General features: G+C 46.1%; 1 protein-coding gene across 8 annotated transcripts in view; it reads right to left on the bottom strand.

Moving 5' to 3' along the window:
* The window catches only part of akap13 (A-kinase anchoring protein 13), a 93,259-nt gene that overhangs the window by 25,810 nt on the left and 39,567 nt on the right, over window positions 1–27,882 (bottom strand). For all 8 annotated transcript variants that reach the window (XM_036953038.1, XM_036953051.1, XM_036953029.1 and 5 more), the window contains exons 5-9: window positions 27,548–27,734; window positions 24,346–24,541; window positions 21,730–24,037; window positions 18,992–19,071; window positions 2,603–2,690 (exon numbers count right to left, since the gene is read on the bottom strand). In XM_036953038.1, coding sequence (XP_036808933.1) covers window positions 2,603–2,690; window positions 18,992–19,071; window positions 21,730–24,037; window positions 24,346–24,541; window positions 27,548–27,734 — 2,859 coding nt within the window. The remainder of the gene's footprint in view (window positions 1–2,602; window positions 2,691–18,991; window positions 19,072–21,729; window positions 24,038–24,345; window positions 24,542–27,547; window positions 27,735–27,882) is intronic.

The raw sequence follows: 27,882 nt of genomic DNA, 5'->3' as shown, positions 1-27,882 counted from the left end.
CTCCGAATCACCTCTCAGTCACATGGCTCTCTGTCACGTGATCATGTCTTTCTCACAGGCTACAAGTGAAGACAGACACATCGGTTACGCAACTGAGCGTATCCTAATCTAATTCCGAGGTGCATATTGAAGATCATGGAAGAACTGTCCACATTTACTTTTCATCAGCCAACAAGACAAGTAGGCCTAACGAACAGCAAAAGCACTAGCCTGTGTCAATCTACTATCCCCCATAGCACAAAAATCAACCTATTCTGTTCTCTGAGGGAAATAAATATTAAAAACATAGTCTGGGACAGTTATGGGATGCGATAGATCCCAAATTAATACAACCACGAGCATCCCAAACATTTTTTACGCAATGTAGCTGACGCAACAGATCAGAACGTTAAGCTTAAAATATTGATAAACTATATAAACTATATAAACTATTTATTCACATTATAAGCGCAGCAATGTGCACACGGCAGTAGGCTGTAAGCGCAAATGTTCCATTAGCGGGAAAACACCATTATCAAAAGTGACCACAAATGTGATTATTCATGTAATGCTTTTATTATAAAAGTGCATTTTAATGGTGAAAATGATCTTCCCCAAACTTAACTCACGTGCTGCTTATACATGCCAGTTAGGCTCTACAACCCTTGTAAACAGATTAAATGTGCTTCATTTTAAGAAGTTATTTGGCCACTTTAGTTACTTTAGATACAAACCGTATCAAAATGTATAGGCCTATGGGCTAGGCTACATGAGGTGTGTGGCTATGACTGGAAAAAGTCGCAAAAAAGGCATTGTTTCTTATGCTGGGCATCATTCATACGTGATAATACATAATTCACAATTGATAGGCTAATATTGTCACCCATCAGACTATTCTTGATTTAACCTTGTCTTACATATACTAAATAATATATGTGTGACATTTTGTTATGATTTAGAATGGACCATTATCATTCACCTGTATTGAAACCGGGGCAGCGGAAACATAAATGTCATCTATGCACTTAAATATCGAATGGAGGACGCTTTTCCTGTGGTTCATTTTCTTGCCAGCCAGGTAGGCTATACTCCTGTTGTAAAGAGAAGCAATGTGCTTAATATTAGGAAAGTTGAGAAATAAAGGTAGTAAGCCTAGCCTATAGAAAGCTGATGGGATCTTCCTCTTTTTAGTAGAGGCCATCACTGTTTTCTCACGCAATTGCACAGCCTACAGAAACCTTGTGCAACATGAGCTCATGGGCTCTCATGAAGTGTTTGATTAGATTTTTGATTAGATTTGCATTGATGTTAGAGTGATTAGAGGGACAATAGAGTGCTGAGTACCAGGCAGTTAGCACGTTTGGTAGGCTACTAATGACCCTCAGCAGCATCAGAGCTTGGAGAAGCCTAATTACCGGGACTAAACAGTCACATGGAGTTTGACTGCATAAAGACAGTGAAAAATAGGGCCAACTCAGATTGTCCATGTAGCCATTTTGTTAGCTATTTAGTTAGGGATAGAAGCTGTTCAGGGGGCCTGTTGGTGTCGGACTTGATGCACCAGTACTGCTTGCTGTGCGGCAGCAGAGAGAACAGTCTATGGCTTGGGTGGCTGGAATCTTTAACATTTTTCCCATGTCTTCCTTTCACATGATCAGGAAGAAAAACGAGCTGCGTTGCATTGATAATTGCGATCCTCTTGGGTATGATGTTGATGACGTCAGATGCCGAAAAAAGGATAAACTATTTTTTTATTTTAACAAGAAGGATTTTATTGTTTGAGTGGGTTGCTGTTTTGTCATTGTTTGGCCTAGCAACCAGAACGATGGGACTGGAAGCATCTCAAAGGGAGGGGACAAAGATACAGAGATGCTAAGGACAATGCAGTGGTATGGATACCTTTTAAAGCTATTATGGCAACTGATCTCTGCACAGATGTGAACGCTAGTCTAATTCCTATGACATAAGGTATTTTCTTCCAACTGATCTCTGCACAGATGTGAACACTATCTTCTTCAGACATCAAAGGTGGTAGGGTTGCACAACATGCTAACCTAGTCTACAGGTACGAGATACGTTGATTGATACTATGGGGACACATGGTACAGTAGGGATAGAAGTTCAGATGAAAGCAGGTCCATGCCATCCCCATCTTATCTGAATCAATGACCTTGCCATTTTAAGCCTTTCACTACTCTTACAGAGAGCTGCTCTCTTCTCTACAGTACATCTCAATCCTCTGAAATTAAGTTACAACCTGGTCTTTCCAACTGAGATCTTCCAGAAATCAAATTATATTCGGACATGTGCTCTTCCATGATCCAAGCAAGGACCTCCATACCCCTGACAACCCTCCCAATCTTCATTTCTGCTCTTCTCTATCTCCTATAACCTGTATGATAACTGACTGCCTGGCAGAAATAAACTGCCTGGGATTGGTCAATACAAATTATTCTGAAGAGGAACCCTTTTTGGTTCCATGTAGAATAATCCGTGGAAAGGGTTACAATGGAACCCAAAAGGGTTCTACCTGGAACCACAAGGACCTAGAACAGAAAATGGTTCTTCAAAGGGTGCTCCCATTGAGAAAGCCAAAGAACCCTTTTAGGGTATTTTGACTTACCTGTGGATTCTGTTATGGTAGTCTTCACCTGTAATGTAGGATCAGTGCAGGGCTGGGCAGGGTAGAATGTCTCCTTCTCTCTGTGGATCTAGAAACAAAAATACTTTTGGGATCAACAAGACCGAACTTATACAACAGATGTCTTTAGTAAAGTAGCGGTAAGCATATTTTTTTGGTGGAGAAACAAAATGAATACTGAATATACACCAACTGCAAGTTTTCTAAGTACTTTCTATTTTCAAAAACCTAAGAATCTGGGAAGAATTCCTAGTATTCTCATGCTGTCTTGGCAGGTTGGTGTTATAGAACAGTCAGACAGATATACAATAGTATCAGTCTCAGGACATTAATATTGATGGCCTCTACTTTGGAACACAGAAGACCTACCACAGAACACAGAAGACCTACCACAGAACACAGAAGACCTACCACAGAACACAGACGACCTACCACAGAACACAGAAAACCTACCACAGAACACAGAAGACCTACCACAGAACACAGAAGACCTACCACAGAACACAGAAGACCTACCACAGAAAACCTACCACAGAACACAGAAGACCTACCACAGAACACAGAAGACCTACCACAGAACACAGAAGACCTACCACAGAAGACCTACCACAGAAGACCTACCACAGAACACAGCAGACCTACCACAGAACATAGAAGACCTACCACAGAAGACCTACCACAGAACACAGAATACCTACCACAGAAGACCTACCACAGAACACAGCAGACCTACCACAGAACATAGAAGACCTACCACAGAACATAGAAGACCTACCACAGAACATAGAAGACCTACCACAGAGCACAGCAGACCTACCACAGAACACAGCAGACCTACCACAGAACATAGAAGACCTACCACAGAACATAGAAGACCTACCACAGAACATAGAAGACCTACCACAGAACACAGCAGACCTACCACAGAACACAGCAGACCTACCACAGAACACAGCAGACCTACCACAGAACACAGCAGACCTACCACAGAACATAGAAGACCTACCACAGAGCACAGCTTTGCATAGAAGGAGAAGAAAATACATGTCTGCAGGTAGAGAGAATCTAATCACGTGAATGAAAGACCATAAACAGTGTGGCTGTGCCTCGATCTGACTCAATAGGCCACATCTGGCCTATTCCCTGGGCCCAGGACTGCTACAGTCAGCCTTCAGTAGGCTCTCTCTCTCTGTGTCTGGAACTGGCTGTGTTGAGCTCTAACTGCTGCTCACCATACGTGCTGCTGCTGGGAATTTGGACCGGGAGTCGGAGAGGAATTCTGCCCACATGTAAACATCAGGCCTGATTGACATTCAGCTCACAGCTACTAGCAGTCTGAGGCTCTAGGCCACACTGGGCATCCAGGGAGCTGTTGTTGTGGGGGCTTAAGTGCTTTGCTCAAGGGCACAACAGCAGGCAATGGCATCTAGGCGGACCCAGGATTCAAACGGGCAAATCTCAGGTTGCTGGCTCGCCTCTCTGACCTCTGGGCTACCTGCCGCCTCAAGATCAGTGTTCACTGTTCAGATGGCAGTAAGAACAGAATGGAGGAGGAAGAACACCACCCAACCCTCAGATAAAAACAAAGAGACTGAACAGAGAAGAACTATTACTTTTTCTAGTAGATGCCCTTATTAAAACCCAAATACATTAGTTGAAGATTTCAAGAGTTACAATATGGTAACTACAACAACCACACCTCTCTTAACTACAACAACCACACCTCTCTAACTACAACATCTCTCTAACTACACCAACTACACCTCTCTAACTACAACTACACCTCTCTAACTACACCAACTACACCTCTCTAACTACACCAACTACACCTCTCTAACTACACCAACTACACCTCTCTAATGACAACTACACTTAACTACAACAACCACACTTCTATAACTACAACAACTACACCTCTCCAACTACACCTCTCCAACTACAACAACTACACCTCTAACTACAACAACTACACCTCTCTAACTACAACAACCACACCCCTCTAACTACACCAACCACACCTCTCTAACTACACCTCTCTAACTACACCAACTACACCTCTCTAACAACAACTACACCTATCTAACTACAACAACCACACTTCTCTAACTACAACAACTACACCTATCCAACTACAACAACACCTCTCCAACTACAACAACTACACCTCTCCAACTACAACAACCACATCTCTCTAACTACAACAAGATCTCTCTTACTACAACAACTACACCAACTACACCTCTCTAACTACAACAACAACATCTCTCTAACTACAACAACCACACCTCTCTAACTACAACAACTACACAAACTACACCTCTCTAACTACAACAACAACATTTCTCTAACTACAACAACTACACCTCTCCAACTACAACAACTACACCTCTCCAACTACAACAACCACACCTCTCCAACTACAACAACCACACCTCTCTAACTACAACAACCACACCTCTAACTACAACAACCACACCTCTCTAACTACAACAACCACACCTCTCTAACTACAACAACCACACCTCTCTAACTACAACAACCACACCTCTCTAACTACAACAACCACACCTCTCTAACTACAACAACCACACCTCTCCAACTACAACAACCACACCTCTCCAACTACAACAACCACACCTCTCCAACTACAACAACCACACCTCTCTAACTACAACAACCACACCTCTCTAACTACAACAACCACACCTCTCTAACTACAACAAATACACCAACTACACCTCTCTAACTGCAACAACCACACCTCTCTAACTACAACAACTACACCTCTCTAACTACAACAACTACACCTCTCTAACTACAACAACTACACCTCTCCAACTACAACAACCACACCTCTCTAACTACAACAACCACACCTCTCCAACTACAACAACCACACCTCTCTAACTACAACAACCACACCTCTCTAACTACAACAACCACACCTCTCCAACTACAACAACCACACCTCTCCAACTACAACAACCACACCTCTCCAACTACAACAACCACACCTCTCCAACTACAACAACCACACCTCTCTAACTACAACAACCACACCTCTCCAACTACAACAACATCTCTCTAACTACAACAACCACACCTCTCTAACTACAACAACCACACCTCTCTAACTACAACAAATACACCAACTACACCTCTCTAACTACAACTACACTTCTGTAACTACAACAACCACACTTCTCTAACTACAACAACTACACCTCTCTAACTACAACAATGACACTTCTCTAACAACAACAATTACACTTCTCCAGGGAGGGGTTTATTGAGAATGAGGACAGAGAGTAGATTCCATGAGGACAGAGATTAGATTCATACAGCTCACTGTCTGTTCCTCATCATCCATCATCATCCCCAGACATCACACCCATTGGCAGACCACTCATCATGTGATCAGGTCGCCAACTACAGAGCCAATCCTCCCACGCCTTGTACATGTGTTCATGTACGTGTGTTTGTAATAAGTGTGTGTGTGTGCCTGCTTGTGTGTGTGTGTGCGAGTGTGTTTACATGAGTGCATATGTGAATGTACTCAAGCATGCAAGTGTGACTGCATGTGTGTGTGTGTGTGTGTGTATATGTTGAGGTGTCTGTGTGTGTATCCAGGAAATTCTCCCCTCACACACACGGCTGCTGATACAGGGCCTTATTGTTCCGCCCCTGCTCAGAGGGACAGGGTCTCAGTGTCGTGACACAGGGGGGTGTGGGCGTCGCCCCTCTCTGTGTCCGTCCAATCACACACAGCTGCTGCTGCTCAGAACCAGACCAGGGGGACAATACGGACAAGTGACCTAGAGATAGTGTCCTCTCAGACCACACAATGGCTTTATCACAATTCACAACCCATGGTCAGATAGACAGACGACCCACAATCACTTACAGATTACCCATGTCAGGACATAAGCATGGTTTATCACAAAACAGAGGATACTTTAAGGCCTTTACCATTCCTTTATCGCCTATAGATGGCCTTAGTGTTGACTAGGCTTGGGGAGGTATACTGTATATACCGTATACAGGGGTATTTGGAAAAATGTAAATACCGTCAAAACTATTTATTTTAAGTTTTTAAATACATTTGAATATTTGTAGGTACTTTTTAAGTTATTATCCTGCAGTCAACTTGTGCAATTTCTTAGGAGATAAAGCAGATTTCGTTCTTCATTTCACCTGTCACAAATATTATGAAGCTTCCTGTAGTTCCCCAGTTGAGCCAGTCACGGGTTTGTTTGGAAATAGCACAACTGGAGAACGCGTTAGCGCAACTGGAGAACATGTCAGCGCAACGGGAGAAAGCGTTAGTGCAACAGGAGAACGTGTTAGCGCAACTGGAGAACGCGTTAGCGCAACAGGAGAACGCGTTAGCGCAACTGGAGAACGCGTTAGCGCAACTGGAGAACGCGTTAGCGCAACTGGAGAACATGTCAGCGCAACGGGAGAAAGCGTTAGTGCAACAGGAGAACGCGTTAGCGCAACTGGAGAACGCGTTAGCGCAACAGGAGAACGCATTAGCGCAACGGGAGAAAGCGTTAGTGCAACAGGAGAACGCGTTAGCGCAACTGGAGAACGCGTTAGCGCAACAGGAGAACGCGTTAGCGCAACTGGAGAACGCGTTAGCGCAACAGGAGAACATGTCAGCGCAACGGGAGAAAGAGTTAGTGCAACAGGAGAACGCGTTAGCGCAACTGGAGAACGCGTTAGCGCAACAGGAGAACGCGTTAGCGCAACTGGAGAACGCGTTAGCGCAACAGGAGAACGCGTCAGCGCAACAGGAGAACGCGTTAGCGCAACAGGAGAACGCGTTAGCACAACAGGAGAACGCGTGAGCGCAACTGGAGAACGCGTTAGCGCAACAGGAGAACGCGTTAGCGCAACAGGAGAACGCGTTAGCGCAACAGGAGAACACGTTAGCGCAACTGGAGAATGCGTTAGCACAACAGGAGAACGCGTTAGCGCAACAGGAGAACGCATTAGCGCAACAGGAGAACACGTTAGCGCAACTGGAGAACGCGTTAGCACAACAGGAGAACGCGTTAGCACAACAGGAGAACGCGTTAGCACAACAGGAGAACGCGTTAGCACAACAGGAGAACGCGTTAGCACAACAGGAGAACGCGTTAGCACAACAGGAGAACGCGTTAGCACAACAGGAGAACGCGTTAGCACAACTGGAGAACGCGTTAGCACAACTGGAGAACGCGTTAGCACAACAGGAGAACACGTTAGCACAACTGGAAAACGCGTTAGCACAACTGGAGAACGCGTTAGCACAACAGGAGAACGCATTAACGTTAGCACAACGGGAGAACGTCCATAGCCTTCTATATCTATTGGCGAGTCTCTTGTGCCGAGCGCAGAAGGCGATGAAGTTACAATTGTGCTGTATGCAATTCATAACTAAATGTTTGCCATCAGATGTCTTATATTGGCTTTTTGCCAGAAGTCAAAGACCTCTGGATCAGTTCTCTCTACAGTTGCCATTTTTTCCCTGTGCTTTCTTCTAGTGTTTTTTTCCTTCAGAAAAGCATTCATCACAACTTTGTTAAGTTGCACAATTTCACTTTCGCTTGTAAATGTCCCCACTCACCGAAAATTACATTCGGTAGCTACAAGCTACACTTATAACTTTATGAGTTGGATTTGCCTGTCTTTGCAATTAGGTCATGTTCGTTTTTAATCTCGTTAGCATTTAGCTAACAGAGTATACGTGATTTTGCAATTAGTTTGTGCTAGTTGGTTTGTGTAGTTGGTTTCAGAGCGACGGTAATCAAGAGATATGGAATACAGAACACATAAACCTCAGAGGTAGCGCAGTATATCTTCGCTCCGAAGGCTCAAACATATACTATACAGTACAGTCTCAAAAAGGGCAGACTTGTAGGTTACGGGGTCAAAAATGATGAAGTATAAAATTCTAGTTCACTGTCTATTTGGTTTCCACCAGCAAGAAAAGAAAGCTCAAGAAGGTTGGGATCTTTTTGTTATAGTGGAAATATATCAGTCAGTCAGTTATCTGTCTGGACTAAACGGTTTAGCAGACAGAGTGGCCGGAGAATGAAACAGACAGTACAATGGAACTATTAAGAAACCCTGAACAAAGGATCCATTGGCTACTATGATTTATGACCCGACGATTAAGTTATGGAGTAATTCCACTGCTTTCTTGAGCAATAAAGACAAGTGCACCGACGTTCATTATTAGTGACAACTGACCTGATGGCAGAACTGATTGAGTCTTGTAAAAGTTCATTATATTTAAAAGCATTAAACTCATTAAAGACCATACGCATTTTTGTTATGTGTGCGTAAGAGAGAGAGAGAGAAAGAGAGAGAGAGAGGAGTGGGAAAGAGAAGGAGTGGGAGAGAGAACAAAGTCTATGTGTACATGTCTCTCCTCTGTAGGGAATGTGAAAACATGTGGATTTCCCCAGGCTTGTGGTTAATTGTCTTTCCCCCACTAGTAGAATGTGGGGGCAGGGGGCTTCTTTACCAGGGTTCTGTACAGTCTTAAAGTGGCTAGTGGACAATGCACAAGGCCTCATTGATGGGCCTGCCTACAGCCCAGTGCAGCACTGAGCAGCCTCTGTGTGCCCTGCAGCGCTGGGCGGAGGGAGAACACTACACTCTTATCCTACAGAAGCAGACACACACACCAGACAAACACATGTAACGTACAATATAGAACACGTGTACATACCGTACACAACATTTTCAGGTACGGACACATTTCCCTTCTTATCCAACAATGGATGATATTTGAACAAAAACAAACTATATTTTATTCTATTCTACAATTGTCACTGGTACAAACATAGATGAGCGCATGCATTTATATAGTAGATCAGTCTCTTGCGCTGTCTAGTAGATCAGTCTCCAGTCTCCTGCGCTGCCTAGTAGATCAGTCTCCTGCACTGCCTAGTAGATCAGTCTCCTGTGCTGTCTAGTAGATCAGTCTCCAGTCTCCTGCGCTGCCTAGTAGATCCATCTCCTGCGCTGCCTAGTAGATCAGTCTCCTGCGCCATCTAGTAGATCCATCTCCTGCGCTGCCTAGTAGATCCATCTCCTGCGCCATCTAGTAGATCCATCTCCTGCGCTGCCTAGTAGATCAGTCTCCTGCGCCATCTAGTAGATCAGTCTCCTGCACCATCTAGTAGATCCATCTCCTGCGCCATCTAATAGATCCATCTCCTGCGCTGCCTAGTAGATCCATCTCCTGCGCCATCTAGTAGATCCATCTCCTGCGCCATCTAATAGATCCATCTCCTGCGCCATCTAGTAGATCCATCTCCTGCGCCATCTAGTAGATCAGTCTCCTGCGCCATCTAGTAGATCAGTCTCCTGCACCATCTAGTAGATCCATCTCCTGCGCCATCTAATAGATCCATCTCCTGCGCTGCCTAGTAGATCCATCTCCTGCGCCATCTAGTAGATCCATCTCCTGCGCTGCCTAGTAGATCAGTCTCCTGCGCTGCCTAGTAGATCAGTCTCCTGCTCTGCCTAGTAGATTAGTCTCCTGCGCTGCCTAGTAGATCAGTCTCCTGCACCATCTAGTAGATCCATCTCCTGCGCTGTCTAGTAGATCAGTCTCCTGCGCTGCCTAGTAGATCAGTCTCCTGCGCTGCCTAGTAGATCAGTCTCCTGCACTGCCTAGTAGATCAGACTCCTGCGCTGCCTAGTAGATCAGTCTCCTGCGCTGCCTAGTAGATCAGTCTCCTGTGCTGCCTAGTAGATCAGTCTCCTGCGCTGCCTGGGAAAAGGAGATGATCAGCTATAAATGGATACATGTGGGTAGAGAAGGAAGCCCCTGGTGAAAAGAAACCCAATATAACGAATGGCAGACTTCAGACTTGCACTTTCCACAGTGACAGCCAATGTCTGGCATGACTCAGAGGCACAGCAAGGGAGAGGAATGTCCTTGGAGAGAGCTACATTTAAGTGCTTTGCTACAGTACTTACAGTGCAGACAGAAACAACAACACTCCCAAGCTTAATTTAGGCCCAAACAATCAATACACGCCCTTGGAATAGGTGGAGTTGTTCTGAAGCAGAGACATAGCTGGAGAAAAACATTTCAGACATGTTTTCTCCCAGGAGTTGGACTCGAGAGACGCTCTACCCTCGTCTATCTGTCACCAAGTTCACTCTGCCCTCCTCGCCCTTCAGGGAACACAACACACAGCCTGAGAGGGAGGACCAAGGCTAAGGAAGGGGAGATTTGATCTGACCACAATTCATCTTCATTTTTGGGGTGGAATTGCAATAGGGCCATCTAATATGGACCATCTTGTCTATTCCCTTTGAAATCTAACAAACCTGTGCATAATGACATCCTTTAGGAAGAAGTCCTCTCTTACGCAGATCTCTTCCCCTCTGTATTGAAGCCATCCAAATCTAGTCCAGCCTCATGCCTGTCCAAAACAAGTCTGGCCTGGGTTCTGACACCCAGAGATGATGGAGAGCAGAGGGGAGAATTCCCAGGTCCCATGCCCAAAGATAGAGCCTGACGCCTGGCCCCAGAGATACAGCCTGGCCTCTTATCACAAACCTCAAATCCACAGGCCACTCTACTCTGTCCAAGCGCTCCAACATGCTCTGCTGTTCTGCTTTGGTCTGGGCTCTCTCAGATACAGATACAGTGCCCTTCCTTACCAGTACACACACACACATATATATATATATATATTCACCAACCCAGAGCCCACATCCCACATTCCACTGGAATTCCAGTGCTGTTCCCAGTCCCACCCAGCTAAAGTACAGAGAGATGCTCAAAGTGGTGGAGAAGAGATGCTGAAAATATGACTTAAACCTGAGCGGTTTGGTGGAGCACCGATTTGTCACGTCACTGAAACGCCTCCCTTGCCTTATGCTGAAAGCACCGCCGTGCCATTGTTTCTCGCAGGAAAAACAAATTCAGGGTTTTCCTGAGTTCGGAGCTTGTAGCTGTGTGTCTGTGGAAAAACAGGATCTGATCGAATGAATCGGTTGAGCTAGATGAGGCAGGCTTTGACGTGATACTTGAGGCAAAACCGATCAAAATCACAATATGGTGCCACTAGAAATAGACAACATTTGGAGACAGAAAACAGACAGAGGAATTTACACAAAGTTTACATAAATGATATACAATCCCGACACGCACAGACAGCAGAATATGCATCACATTCAGAATCCTAGCATTGTATTCCATGACTCACACTTTGCACACAGACGAAGTGTCATCCAAAGTAAACAGAGGGAGAAAGAGATTGGGAGGAGGAGGGAGCGAGAGGAGACAGAGAAAGAAAGAGAGAGGGAGAAAGAGGGAGAGAGAGAAAGAGAGAGGAAATGAGAGAGAGAGAGAAAGAAAGAAAAAGAGAGAAAGGAAGAAAGAGAGAGAGAAGAGTATGGACCACTTCCTGAGATCTGGCCAGCAGGCCTTCATTCTCCATCCAAAGACAAAGTCCACCCTGAGAGCACACTGCTCAAGGCTACTAACGGCTCACAAACACTCCACACCTCCTGAGCACACACTGAAGAACGGCTAAAAATGAGACACATCCGGACAAATACTAACACACACAAAGAGAGTAAATGACTCTTCCGTGATACGAAAGGTGACAGTCATCTTCCCAGTGTAGATGTGAAATCTCAGTTGTTACCACGAGGATACAGCGGAGACGAAAGGCTCCATGAAAACACATCATGAAATTTGCTAAGATAACCTACAGCCTGTTTTTTTTTTTGGTCTCTTTCACGACCACATCCACAGGCGTAGAGCGCTCTCTCACACATGCGGCAAGTAAAAAGATTATCTGTCCATTTCGTACCTTTATCAAAACGACATCCACTGTTCTCTCCCCCTTTCCACGCAGACTGTACCTCCGCTTGTGTCGCTCGTACATCTTTCCAGGCAGTGAAAAGTAGTGGTTATTAACAGAAAGGCGCTAGATTCCAACATGAAGCTCAGGCTTGTGGAGTCCTTTGTGAAGTTTGGGGGAAATGAGCAACTCTTCCCACATCTGCTCGCAGAACCAGCCCCTCAGTCTGACCCTCCCTTCTTTTCCTTCTCCCTCTCTCACACACACTCCTCCCTCCTTTCCTCTCTTTCACTGACATTTTTTTCTCTCTCTCCTCTCCCCTATTCATCTCTTTCCATTTTCTGTTCAATTTCAACTCCTGTTATCCTCTCGTCAATCTGCATCTATCCCCCCCCCCCCCCTGTTTCTCCCGTGTGGCGACGAGTTGAACAGCTGTACCCAGTGGCTGCTGTGATGCTGAGCGGCAGGGAGAGAGTGTCTATGGAAACAGGCTGATAAGGAGAAGCCACTGTGATGCATGACCTTCATACTGGCTGGCTCCAGAAGAGGGAAGCTCTCCTACACACAGTGAGGAGCAACAGATCAGATAAACTATGACTAGAGACATAGTCAATTGCTGTTGCTTGTCCCATAGGTTTGATGTAATAACACTGCTAATAAGGACAATACCTTTAGGAATTAAAATCATACATCTTCTATCTTTACTTAAGTACAAACATGGTCCTCTTGATGAAAAACACCCCATGCGTATCACTTAAAATTGGAATCTCAATGCGTGTAACATGTTCTCAAACAGTGGGTGTCCCGAAGCAGAGGAGAAAGCAGAAGTGTCCTCTGTGTGAAACACTTGAGCAGGGGAAAAAAAACTCCACATCTGCAGACAGTCATCAATGGAACGGACAAACAGTTGGAACCATGGCAACCATTACAAACCGTTCACATGACGCACAGAGAGAGAGAGAGAGAGAGAGAGAGCGGGGGGGGGGGGGGGGGGGAGAGAGGAGAGAGAGAGAGAGAGAGAGAGAGAGAGAGAGAGAGAGAGGGTTGGGGCTCCTTCGGTCCTAACACGTCTGGGCAGCTTAGTGGAACGAAAGACAATCCCTGGAAACAAGAGCAACTTGCCCCAATTCCTACTATTCCCCAGGGCACACGGCTTGTAACATTATGAGAGGAAAACAACAGACCCAGATACATGACATGCTAATCATGTTTAGGGGACTTTTCTAACATGGCAATTCTCATTGGTTAAAACCACTACTACGGAGGGGGGGGGGGGTTTAATCAACACTTCCTGATTTCTTCCAGCCTCTCTTTGTGCTAACCAAGGACTGGCTTCTATTCTCATACTGTACAACCACTGTGCATACCACAACAAACTCTCAACCCACGTCTACAGTAAATAACAACCTATTCCAAATAGTGAAGAATGCAGAATTCTCTGAAAGCAACCTAAGAGTCTCTGAAAGCAACCTAAAACGTGGTTGTATGACAAAATGTCAATAAGTGTACCATGTTACGTGCTGCCTGCTCAGTAAACATAGCGGTGTGGGTGAAGCATGTGAGCTCCTCCACTGAGAGAAGGATCAATTGACATAAAAGGCTGTGGGTCAGGGTGAGTTCAGAGAGGTGGTGGAGGGGAGAGGGGGCGCTCCGTGAAGGGCCCTTTGTAAGGCCCTGATGCATTCAAACACAGAGGGTCTGAGCCTGGGCACCTATGGAGTTCTGGGCTGGTATCGGACCTGTAGTCAACAGGACCTAGGTAGGTAGGGGGGAGAGGGAGAGAGGGAGAGAGACAAACTGCACGGTTGCGTGTGTCCTCATATCCTGCTGTACAACTACAGAGGGAGGGGAAGAGAAACCAGAGAGGAGGATGAATGGGAAAGAAGAGGGACGTGGGTAAAGAGACACACAGACAGCCAGACCCACCCTAGTCAGGTTCAGTGAGCGATGAACAGACTCACTGAAGAATTCACCGCAACTAGCTACCCCCTGCTTCCCCCCAAACCAAAACAATATGGAGGAAAATATCCTTCCTTTTATGCACTGAGCAGCCTCAGGACCTACAGTGCCCAGGCAGCCCATTCCACTGCAGTAGGGAAGCACATTTATAATCATGCTTGGTTTGGTAACCTGTGAAAACTCGAAAATCATAAACCATGACAATTCCTGACTAGAATGTAGGCTGTCAAGCACGCCTCTGCAAGATTAAGACAGGCAATATATTACTGAACCAAACATTCTGCCAAAAATATGTTTTTTTATGTAATCTGTATTTTTCTTGTTAACCGTTTGAAATGCTGTACACATCGGGAGGTAGTTATACCAGAACACAACACTAGGGGGTGCCTGAGGAGACACAGAGCTGGCAGGAACATTCATTATGGTTTTGGCAGGCAGCAGCAGCACAGTCTGTCCGTATTTCAGGACTTCCTCCTTTCCTGGCTGCTCTCTGCAGTACTCGCAGTTCTGTTTTACGAAGATTACTCAACTGTACCTCACACAAACTCATTGACACTGAAAGCTGTGTTGCATCATACAATTCAATTAACCAAACATTCTGCATCACACTTTATAGCAATGTAAATGTCGATGCTAATTCTGAACTGTAGTGATCTACGTTGTTCTGTATACATTCTCCACTCATCGTTGAAAACTTTGGCCATTAAACACGTTCAAACAGACCTCTGGTGCCGAGTCTGTGGACCAAAATGCGGCTCCAGTTGATGTTAGACTGCCCTCTACTGGCGACTAAGGTTAGCACCAAATTAGTGTTCCATGCAGCTCCTCCCACTCTGTAACAGCTCACAGGTTGTCTCTCTGACAGGTTGTCATAATCAGCGAGGCGGACACCAATGACGTGATTCCATCAACAGAACAACAAGGAACACTGCTGGAGCAAACTGAATTAGACTGAAAGGATCTGAGAAATGGCATCTGCGTTCACTCTCACTGGCAGATATTAGTTTCAGGTGGAAGAGCACTGAGCGGAGCAGGCCCCGGCATGGACCTTCAACAGCTGCTAATAGGAAGACATGAATGAGTCCTGCACTGCACCCAATCTTCAGCTGTCTCATAGTCAATCAATCAATTGCATTTATTTATAAAGCCCTTTTTTTACATCACAAAGTGCTGTACAGAAACCCAGCCTAAAACCCCAAACAGCAAGCAATGCAGGTGTAGAATCACAGTGGCTAGGAAAAACTCCCTAGAAAGGCCAGAACCTAGGAAGAAACCTAGAGAGGAACCAGGCTCTGAGGGGTGGCCAGTCCTCTTATGGCTGTGCTGGATGGAGATTATAACAGAACATGGCCAAGATGTTCAAACGTTCATAGATGACCAGCAGGATCGAATAATAATAATCACAGTGGTTGTCGAGGGTGCAACAGGTCAGCACCCCAGGAGTAAATGTCAGTTGGCTTTTCATAGCCGATCATTCAGTTACGGTATACATCATGTCTACAAACTCTGTTTCTATTTTCAAAAATCAGATGTACCCTGATCCTCGTACTAAGCATTGTGGTACCCACAGCCTTGGTTCCATCCAGTGTCTGACTCTGATAGACATTCAGAGAGTACACTACGTTGCTTCTAACTGAAACTAGACTCAGTACGTTGAAAAAGATCTTCATAAAAGAGTTTTGAAATATTCTTCTCCTCTGAGACTATGTAGTTTACGTGCCACAGAATTCTGGCTGTCTGGCTGTCTGGCTGGCTGGCAGGCTGTCTGGCTGGCTGGCTGTTGTGTTTGACCTGGTGAGCTTCTTATAAAGACAGTCCTCCAGAGTTACAGTGTAATTCCTCTCAAAGGCTAATACTGAAGTACAGAGGGAGTCTGGCCAAGAGAGAGCTGTGACAGTGGCCCTGTCTACATGCCACTCTCCAGATAAGCAGCACAGCTTAGCCACATTCACAAGAGGGGGGTGAATTGCAGAACTAAATCACCGCTGAACAATACACCTAATCCTTCATGCATGAAGACAATTATCATACCAGAAGAAAGTTGCCTGCAGATTGCGGCGTGATCACAACAGAGATATGACATGGCCGAAGCATTTCAGTATGACATCATCTCAGTCACATAGGCCCTGTGGACTATGCTGACAATTACGCACCACACAAAACAACCCAGGAAAATTATAGAGAATCACAAAAGAAAATCACAGAGGATGCCTGCCCACAACTGCACGGTCAGTCCCTCACCATAACACAAGACCTACTATACAATAGAAGGTCACCTTTCAGAACCAGGTAGTCAGAAACAGAGAATGACAACGGTAGGAAACAATATGGCTTCCCATAGGAAAAGGTGTGCTTCTAGAGCTGCGTGGGAGGGCAGTGCCCTGACCTGCTGGTGTGGATGTCTCCTGCTGCTAATCAGACACTTCCTTCCTTCCTCTCTGTCTTCACACTGCTGCTGCAGCTACTGTCAGTGGGACTGTGTTATCTCTGCCTCCCTCTCTACGGCTTGTTTCTCACCCCTCATATCACTCCTCTCAGGGGAGAGAAGAGACGGTGAGGTCATCTTTTATTTTTCTCTCCTCCTGGTTAAACAGGGCAGGGCACACACACACACACACGCACGCGCACACACGCACACACGGTGAACCACGTGGCCACAGCTTTCCCATATCTGCCCACCTGACCTTTAGAAACAAGAGTTCAGCTTTCAGGCCGAGAAGTGCGTCATGTTTGTACGGACTTTCCCAAAAGTGAAGGCAAACAACATGAAAAAAAAGGGTTTATTTAGTGAGGTCAGGTGGGAATGCTTGGCATGGAACAGCGATAAGATAATTGCTTCCCAGAAACAAATGATCTCCCAGTCATGAAAAATGTTACATCAATCAGACTATATGTGACTTCAACTGATTTGTGGGGACAGGAGTCAGAGTTTTACTCATGTTCCAAATCATTAGAGTACCAAGAGTTTTTCGATCTGTAAATTGACAAAAACATGAACGTGATATAATGATAATAATGATTATTGACTAGATGTATTACTACCATTACGCTGCTGTTCATTGATTATGGATTGCTTTTACATTCAGTATCTATTTATTCTGCTACTGGTCACTATTACTCCTGTTTACATACACTACCGTTCAAAAGTTTGGGGTCACTTAGAAATGTCCTTGTTTTTGAAAGAAAAGCACATTTTTTGTCCATTAAAATAACATCAAATTGATCAGAAATACATTGTTTATGTTGTAAATGACTATTGTAGCTGGAAACGGCTGATTTTGAATGGAGGCCCATTATCAGCAACCATCACTCCCGTGTTCCAATGGCACGTTGTGTTAGCTAATAGCTAAGTTTGTCATTTTAAAAGGCTAACTGATCATTAGAAAACCATTTTGCAATTATGTTAGCATAGCTGAAAACTGTAATGCTGATTATAGAAGCAATAAAACTGGCCTTCTTGAGACTAGTTGAGTATCTGGAGCATCAGCATTTGTGGGTTTGATTACAGGCTCAAAATGGCCAGAAACAAAGAACTTTCTCTGAAACTCGTCAGTCTGTTCTTGTTCTGAGAAATGAAGGCTATTCCATGTGAGAAATTGACAAGATACTGAAGATCTCATACAACGTTGTGTACTACTCCCTTCACAGAACAGCACAAACTGTCTCTAGCCAGAATAGAAAAGGGAGTGGGAGGCCCCGGTGCACAACTGAGCAAGAGGACAAGTACATTAGAGTGTCTAGTTTGAGAAACAGACACCTCACAATCCTCAACTGGCAGCTTCATTAAATAGTACCCGCAAAACACCAGTCTCAACGTCAACAGTGAAGAGGCGACTCCAGGATGCTGGCCTTCTTCTGTTGACGTTGAGACTGGTGTTTTGTGGGTACTATTTTTTAAATTGTTAATGTATTTATTTTATTTTATCCCCTTTTCTCCCCAATTTTGTGGTATCCAATTGTTAGTAGCTACTATCTTGTCTCATCGCTACAACTCCCGTATGGGCTCGGGAGAGACGAAGGTCCAAAGCCATGCGTCCTCCGATACACAACCCAACCAAGCCGCACTGCTTCTTAACACAGCGCGCATCCAACCCGGAAGCCAGCCGCACCAATGTGTCGGAGGAAACACCGTGCACCTGGCGACCTGGTTAGCGTGCACTGCGCCCGGCCCGCCACAGGGGTCGCTAGTGCGCGACGAGACAATGATATCCCTACCGGCCAAACTCTCCCTAACCCGGACAACGCTAGGTCAATTGTGAGTCGCCCCATAGACCTCACGGTTGCGGCCGGCTGCGACAGAGCCTGGGCTCGAACCCAGAGTCTCTGGTGGCACAGCTAGCACTGCGATGCAGTACCACCCGGGAGGCCTTGGGGGTACTATTTAATGAAGCTGCCAGTTGAGGACTTGTAAGGTGTCTGTTTATTTATATATATTTTTTTTATGTTTTCTATATTTTCTATAATTGTCCATACTATTATTACTATCACTGCATTCTTGGCAATGAGCTCTCAAAGTATCAACTTCACTGTACTGTTTTCCACATGTTCACGTGGCGAATAAACTTTGAACCATGAAACGTTAACTCACCAGTGTAGAGTCTTCCGTGTATGCGAGAGATTCCTTCTTTCCCTTCTCTTCTCCCTGGGCTGGACATACCGTGTCTTTGTCTGGGGAGTGATACAGTATGACACAGGTATGACACAGGTATGACACAGACATATACGGAACCCGACCGGAAACTAACACAGAATCCTCTCCATAAATGAAAACTTCATTTCAACTCAAGTTCAAAATATGAACTCAAAATAATGAATCATACCAGTAGTATCTAATGTATAAACAGCATATGCCTTGACAACCGTTAGAAAAGCAACAATAAACAAGCTGCCATGCATGAAGAGAGGACAATGATCTCTATTTATACTACATCAGTGTAGAATCAGAGGATCTATTCTGCTCCATATTCCCATCCAGACAGGAAAAGGCCTGGGTGTAGCCATGTGCTCATAGACTGCCAAGACAGGGAAGGCTGAGTGGAAGGATACCTTTATTTTCAGAGCCTACTGTAAGGTCTGGAGAGATCATTGTACTGCTGCTTGGATACGTAAATACACACACACACACACAGCCCCATTCACAATCACACAGCTCTCTAGATGACTGACATGGAGCCTTTGACCTTTTCAGACTGACTCAGGGACGAGAGGCCAGAGATAGGCTTGGGTGGTATACCATATATACCTTATACCGGGGTATTTGGAAAAACCATTTAAACAATTTCTCAGAAGTCTTTGAATAAATTATAATATTTAAAGCTACTGAACTTGAAGTAAATCCCTGCTGTCAACTTGTTCTATAGGTTAGGAGATAAAGAAGATCGCAATCATAATTTACATCTGCCACATAATCTTTCATTATGAAGTTTACCGGTAATCCCCAGTCATGTGGTGTTTCTTTATAAACACAGCAGATGAGAGACCGGAGCTCAGTCGCTCACTGTTGTGCAGCACACGTCAGGTGAACTACTTACAGTATGGAATTCACAACTAAATGTTTGCCAGCTAGACATCTTATAACTATTAAGTTAACGGGTTAAAATGTGCTAATTTTCTGCAGTTGTGCATTTTGTTTGCTAATTTAGTATCTAGTTAGCTATCTAGCTAAGTGGTTGGTTAGCTTCTTCCAAAATCCTAACAGCAGAAAATCCCCTCCTGGATCAAGAGCCTTGCTGTCTAATATTTGTCTTGCGCTTGGAGTAAACTGTGAGTAGCATTTCTGAGCTCATTGTAAAACTTTATGAGTTGGGAAGTCTGTCCTGCAAATAGTTTAGGTCAGAGACTGTATAAAATGTTCACATTGCGCTCGTTAGCATTTAGTTAGCATCCTCTATGTAATTTTACATGTACTTATTAGCATTGCTAACCTTCGGATTACAGATGCTAAGTGTTGTTTGAACATAGCGCCCCTTGTGTTCAGTGCTGGTAATACAGAATATCTCGGTATGGCACAAGGTCTGTATGAAGGTATGACAATCTGGATACTGCCCAAGCCTTGCCAGAGAGTCTCATATAATGTTTCTCCTGAAAATCAAGCATTCTACAATTTACATGGTGTAGCTGAAAAAATGTGTTAAAAGTTACATTTTAATATAATCTACTTCCTGTTTTGAGGTAAATATTCTGTGGTTCAACCTGCACAGAATGCCATGACAAATGACAGCCTATCCCCTTTTAGCAACGGTAAAAGCTCAGGCATAGCTGAACTAAATGGTCACATGCTCAGAGTCATACGACAGTGTGCTCACACAGAACGGACGGTGCAGTTAAGAAAGACGTCAAAAATGCACACCAGGCCTGAATTTAGCAGCTGGGATATAAAGTAGGGGATATATAGTAAAGGGTTTATGTACATGTAAAGTGAGCTTCAGATTTTCCTCATGACCCAAATCTACTTGAATTTGAGCTTGTACTAACTACTGCAGCTGGACGATATGAACAAAACAAATCGATAAATTGACAATTCTTTGGCGATAATGATAAAATCAACAACAGTAAACCTGTCATCCCCCACGAATGATGCAGTGCCCCCCTTGGGCCAAGCAGTATCATTTTGTAAATGCCGGCTCTCTATGGCACGACGCGTCATTCACCTAAATTTGAACAAAATCGCCCCTGTGTTGTCTGAGATGTTGTCTGTGGCTAACGTACAAACATGCTAAAGTACTAACGGACGGCGACAGATCCACAATCCCCTAACCAATTTCCGTGTGGGGGAAAAAAACTGGAACAACAGTAGCTGCTTTTGAAAACAGTATTTTTCCCGCAATTGCATTTTAAGTAACGGTCATATGTTTGAGCTTCTCCCCTCCTCTGAGCCCTGAGGGTGGCTCACTCACACAGCAGCCGGCAGCTGAACTGGGACAGATGCTTTCAGAGCATGAGTCGACATAATGCATAGGCTATTACCGTTGACCAAATAATGGTTGTAGAACAATCCAACAGAAGCCCTGCGTAGCGAGATCCCGACGTGAGCCAAATGCTTCGGTAGGAAGAAGGCAGTGTCCATGTCTGTCATTGTCACTTTCTCGTCCCAGCTCTACTAACTCATCAACTCAAATTGTATTTGTCACATACGCCAAATACAACAGGTCTGTAGACCTTACTGTGAAATGCTTACTTATGAATCCGTGAATGAAATCTTTCAAATAAATGGTTTCTTCTTACTCATCTGCATTAATGAATCTATAGGTGAGCAAAGCAAATGCATAGCAACATCAAGCTATGAAAAGGGACAGTTATCATTGTTTTGTCATTTTGTGGCCTTACCTTTCACAGACTTGTCAAGTGGTCTCAAAGCTTCAGAACACTCCACTTTAGTATCCAGCATTCTCTCACTCGCTCCATCCAGGCTGGCCAGTGTGTCTGGGGACTGCAGGCCCAAGGACAATCCACCATCTACTTCCACTGAGAAGCTGTGCTTCTCCTCACCCGGGCCTGTTTCACTGTCTAGCTCCGAGGGGGAAGTCAGCTCTGGACTCTGGGCCGTACCACTGTCAGAGTCACTGGCTGTATGTAAATCTGCAGGTGTGGCCGGTCTCTCTGGAATAGCCTCCTGATGTGTCAGCTCTGAGGATCTCTCTGGGGAGATAGTGGAGGAGGATGTGATGACCTCATCGCTCTGTCTGTCCACAGCCCTTTCATCATGTAACAACATGTCTGTCTGAGGGTGGGAGTCTCCACACTCTCTGCTGGCTTCTACACTCTCTCCCTGGGTCAGACTCAGGCCTGCTAGTCTGGCCTCAACTTCATTCTCATTCCCAGGTCTGGCTTCGGATGGGTCACTGCTCTCCTCTCCTTGTAGAAGACGAGGCTCATCCTCTCCCTTTGAGGGGTTCTTGTCCATCACATCCCCCTGTAACTCCCCAGGTGAGACAATAGGACCCCCATCCAAGGTAAGGGTCTCAGTGGCCTCAGAAACAGTGACCCCTGACCTTGGTGCAGTGTCTTTGGGTCCAGTCTGATGCTCACTCTGGTTGTCAACAGCCTCCGGTACATGGCTTGCCTCCAGCATTGAATTGGAGAGGCATTGTTCTATGTTTGCTACAGCAGCTGCTACTGCTATGGCCACCACTGCTACAGCTGTGGCTGCTATCTCCTCCCTACAAGGCAGAGAGTCTGCCTCTTCTAACGATGCCCACTGTATAGACACCTTCTTCTTTGCAGGGGTCTCCTCTCCTGTGACTGTCCCCTCTTCAGACAGTTTGTCCGCGGAGCAACTATCCGACTGGACGAGTTCCTCCTCCTCACGAGAGGGTTTGAGGTCTGTGACACCATCAGAGTGCTGTGGCCCCATGGTCCACTTCTCTACGCTCGGTCTCTCTCCATCCTCAGTTGTCCTTCTGGCTGAGTCGGTGGACGCCTGTTCCTCCCATTCCTGCCCAGCCTCGTGGCCCTCGCTGTGGGCACCGTCCTGGTTATGCTGTGGTGGTACCACTACCTCCACTGTGCCCTCCGCCGTCTGATCCAGGACCTGCTCACTGGGCTCTGGTGCTGTAACGCTACTGGGTCCGTGTGAACGGCTGCTCTCGCTTTCTCCCTCTGTCATACTGGGGCTCTGCTTCATGCTGTTTGTGTCAGTCTCTCCACTTCGGCTGCTGGCTGACTCAGTGCTACCGTTAGTCTGTTGGCCGGGGTTTCCTGCCTCTCTCTTTCTCTCGTGTGTACCGCCACAATCACCAACTCTTTCAGTCTCAGACCCCCGGGTCTGGCTGCTGTTATTGGCCAAATCCTGCTCCTCAGAATAACTTGTCAGCGCTGTGGTGATTTCCTGTCTTTGTTCGGGGTCTTGTGACTGTGCAGCCTGTGCCTGATGGCGGCTCACAGCTCCTGTCATTGTCTGCAGAGTACATTCAGAGGCGGCTTCCGCGTACTCCACCTCGCCGCCATGTCCGCCGTGCTGCCCGTTCTCCACAGGAACCCCAGCCTCTATCTGAGCCCAGGGTGCTCTACAATCCATCTCCTCGATGTTGTCAGGCTCCCCCTGCCTTTCCATAGTATTTTGAGCCCTCAAGTCCCCACAGCTGCTACTGCTGTTGACTGTACTCCTCTCCCCAGTCTCCAGGGGCCAATGCTTGTCTTCTGGGTGTTCCGGGTGTTCCTGGGACTGTGCGTGGCCCATGGCTGGCGTAACCGTCGTCGGAAAAGCAGCAGCCTTATCGCCCGTCTCAGTCTCTGCTCGCCTCTTCTCTCTCTCTTCCTTGTTCCTTTTACGGCGCCCTGCCTTGCTGCTCTGCCTGGCAGTGATTACGCCTGTCCTCTCCCTATCAGCTTCCTCCTGCTGGTTTCCACAGGACGGTGTGCTGACAGCTGGAGTCTCACCCTCCCTCTTCCGCCGCTGTGCTGCAGCTTCACTTCTTTTATCCAACGCCTTCACAGAGTCCTTTACTGCTGCCTGAGCGGGGCCCGCCTCCCCTTCCTCTGGCTGGCCGTTCGGACGAGGCCACGCCCCTCCCGCGAGGTGGGCATGGCTGTGTTGGGGGTGTGAAGCTGTGTGCGCTGACGTGTTGCTGATGCCGCCGGATCCTGCTGTACTGTTTAGCTCGACTGGTGACTGCTGCTGAAACACATGATCTCCCTACAGTACAAACAGAAACACAGGGTGAATAATTGTCCCATTAATTAAACGTCAATTACACACATTATACATCACACATTACACACAGGGATCTTCACTTCGAGTCAAGATAAGACATGCACAAAATGTTCAGAGCAAACAAAAACCCACAGGTAACAATAGGCAGAAGATTTGATTCTGGGTTCTGAGATGACAGTGTATGAGAATAAGGCAAGTAAGTCATAGTTCAAAGCAACAAAATGAGACAGCAGACAGAGTTGAACGCAGACAGAGTTGAACGCAGACGGAGTTAGAGTTCTATAGCTCACCTTGTTGTCTCTGTGTGAGCGGATGAGTTTCTGTAGCTCCTCCACCTCTCCCTGCAGGCTGGGCGGAGTTTTCCCTGGCACCGTGTCCACCGTCAGGGTGTAGGTGTTCAGTCTAGGGTGGTGCTGCAGCGCTCGGCCTCCTGGGTAACACTGCCTCTCCTCTGCCTTTATCCGGGTGTCCGGCGAGGTCTCAACCCTGCTCAACACAAACAGAACACACCTGGTCAGAGCGGAGGTAGCCAAAGCACTCAGCACTGACTCAGCATTCAGCAGCACTACCTACGCCCATATTATAACAGCTATTGTGACCCACAGGTTCATTCCCAGGGTAGGCACCGGAGACCAACCTTTCACCATTCCACCGCCGACCTCACCACCAAAACTGGTCAGCTTCATTGTTACTTCTATCTCAATCACAGAACTGGTATTTAATTAATTGTTCTATGATATCGGTGGAATTGAAAAAGTAAACGCCACTTCTCCCTTTCTAATCTCCTCCACCAGTGAAACCAGTTCTACTGAGTTACAAAGAGGAACAAAAAACAAAGAAAAGAGATCAAACATAGCCGTGCTAAAATTACGTTTTCTGCATGGACCTATTCTAAACGCCTCTTGTAATGGCTAAATCCTGGGAGGGACTTTAGTAGTGTATTGTCCTGCTGACTCTGGGTGTGAGTCTCTCTCTGCCTGGGTTGAGTCATCTGTTCTACTCTCTCACAATGAGTGGAACTGACTCTAATCGACTCAGGGGTGATGATGTCACCACTGGTAAGCTCCGGTGAGAAGGACACAAAACCAAAACAATCTGATGGAAACAAAGGGCATGAGGGAGTCATTCAGTAAATGGATTGGATTAGTAAGATTCCAGCCCCTGGTGACAGGAGTGCAGACCTGGGTTCAAATATTAATTGAAATCATTTCCAATACTTTATTCCATGCTTGATTGAGCTTGCCCAGCTTAACGGACCAATAGAATAGTTCCAAAACCCTGCTCCATATCCCACTCTAAGCAGGCTACAGCAAAAACTCAATGGTTGGAAATAGTATTTGAGCCTTGGTCTGCAGGAGCGATGAGATCAGAGGCTGCTCTCACCTGCCTCTTGGCGCTCGGTGCCAGCACAGGGCTGAATGGGTCTCCATGGCAACCCCCTAACATCATTCACTGGGGAATGAAAGGCAGGACACGGCACGGGGGAAGAACACAACAGAGCCACGTTGTGGGACCTGAGTAGGGAACCCGAATGCAGCCAGGACCCAGCCTCAATCTCGGGAGCCAGGGGAGAAAGCGTTTAACAACACACAGTTGCCATGAAGACAACTGTACTATAAACGTTGTTTTTTTTATTCCTTTGTTAATGGTATATGACCTAACCAGCTTATTCCTACAGCCAGCGGGTGGAATGTACACAACTATGCTGTTGGGATTCAGCCATGACACCTAACTGTTCTCCTGTGCCAAATAAACAGCCGGCTGTCCCTGACCTGAACTAATCCTGTCTCAGAGCATTTAACGTCAGAAGCCAGGTGACTCAATCTCTCCACTCCCAGCTTAACTCATTTCAGGAATCTTTCCACAACTCTCCCGAAAACAACACCGAACAACAGCCTCCCCAACGACACCAAGCAACATCAGAGAGATGAACATGGGTTGGTGTCTATGTGACCGGTGTAACTGTTACATGCAGATGAGGAAGCGCAAGAAGAGTGGGTACGGAGAAATCCCTGGTCTAGTCTAGTGAAAACAGTTGCTTTGTTCTCCTCTGTAACACACACAGTGCCTCTGAGGAGCTCCCGCTAGTGCTGCTCTCTCTCGCTCTCCTACGGTGATCGGGTTTCACAGCCTCCACCAAACCAGGTCGAAAGAGACCCGACAGAGACCGTTGACCCAGGGGACAGCAAAGCAGTCTGTGTGCCGCAGATAGAGAGACACCATGCGGTGTTGGGACCTGAGAGTGTCCCTATGATCCGGTCTCTACTGGTCCACGCAGGTCCAGCACGTCCCTGTCTGGGACTAGGTGACATCTGAACCTCAATGTCATAGAGAGAGAGATAAGTGACCTCTGGTGAACTCTGTAATGAGGTCAACCGTATGTGCTCAGCTGGAGAACAGATCACCACTGTGTCACGGACAACACTGATGGTAAAAGCAGGTATTCAAACTGGTTTGGTGAGGTGCTAGTTGAGGCTGTGGCCGGGAGCAAATTATCTCTATTAGATAAACTGGAAATGCAGTTTCTATAGTAGTTCCATGAAACCACTGTTTCCCACCATCTTCACTACAACTTTTTCAGTGGTGAATCTGTCATCTGTGTTTGGGGGATGTAACCTACTGGGGCTGCCGAGTTAACATTGGTCTAGTTTTGAAACCAAAATGTTGGCTGGGCGATTTTTTTTCTTGTGAGATTTTATAGCTCAGATGTGTGAGCACATGTAACCGATCCCATACAGCTGGTACAGCCTGTGAGAACACAGAGTAGCGTACGAGCTGTCGTCCAGCACGTTAACATCCCCTCCTGATTCTAAAACAGTACAAATTAAAAAGACGGACCTCAAATGTATGCCATCCTGAGGCGCCAGCTAGGTACATTTTGTGATTTTTGTCCCACAAAGACGACCAAATACTGGTCTGGCTTGACGTACTTAAAGTGCATACAGCGTTGGACTCTGTGCTGACAGCAGCAGTTCGGAGCGAAGCTGCAGAGTTCATCCTTGGTCTGTCTGCTTGTCTCTGTGTTCCCCAAACACTCCAAACACATTTCAACATCCCCAGCTCCTAACTAACCAGAGCTGTTCCCATTCCCACGGTTACATAAAGACACCTCTCGCTCGTTTGGATCCTAATGAGCTCGCTTGAAATTCTTGCCTATTCATCTGTAGGAATGCAAAAGTATGTGTTAACGAAAAGGGCGACGAAGAGCTACCTAACGACTTGAGAGCAACTAAATGCTGTGGAGAGGGTTGTGCATTTCATTCACAGACAACATTCTGAAAACAGCAGAATATATTATGAAGACACGGTTTCTTTAACAGGTTCTGCTTTTCTTTCACACGTACCCGAGGTAGTAGAAATGACTGGCTAGCTAGCTTACTCCTATAGAAGCATAGCAATCGTGTATCTGAAGATTATCACTACTGTAGTAAAGGTTGTTCATATTTAGGCCCTGTGTGACGTATATAGGATGGGACGCAGGTGAGTACTTACCCAGTGAAGAGCTGCTGTAGCTGGCCGTGGCCCCTCTTCTCTGCCACGCTGACTGGTGTGGAGCCCTGCTTGTTGGGCAGTCTGAGAGCCTCTCTTCCTCCTGGCTGCTGGAGCAGAAACAAGGCCACCTTCCGCAGACCGCGCCGAGCCGCAAAGTGCAGGAGGGTCTCGTGTGGACCGGGCTCAGCTGAACGGGACACACAGGGAGGGAGAGTTACACTGGGCTCAGCGACGGTCAACAGTTCCAGTCCTCACACTAGAACACGACACACATGCAACGATGTGCTGCCAGCAGGCATCCAACAACACTCCAGCTTCTGCTTAATAGCCGACGT

Source organism: Oncorhynchus mykiss, chromosome 2, assembly GCF_013265735.2.
Source record: "Oncorhynchus mykiss isolate Arlee chromosome 2, USDA_OmykA_1.1, whole genome shotgun sequence".
In the NCBI taxonomy this organism is placed as follows: domain Eukaryota; kingdom Metazoa; phylum Chordata; class Actinopteri; order Salmoniformes; family Salmonidae; genus Oncorhynchus; species Oncorhynchus mykiss.
Note: the sequence above shows the minus strand (reverse complement) of the source record. Positions and strands in the feature narration are given on the sequence as shown.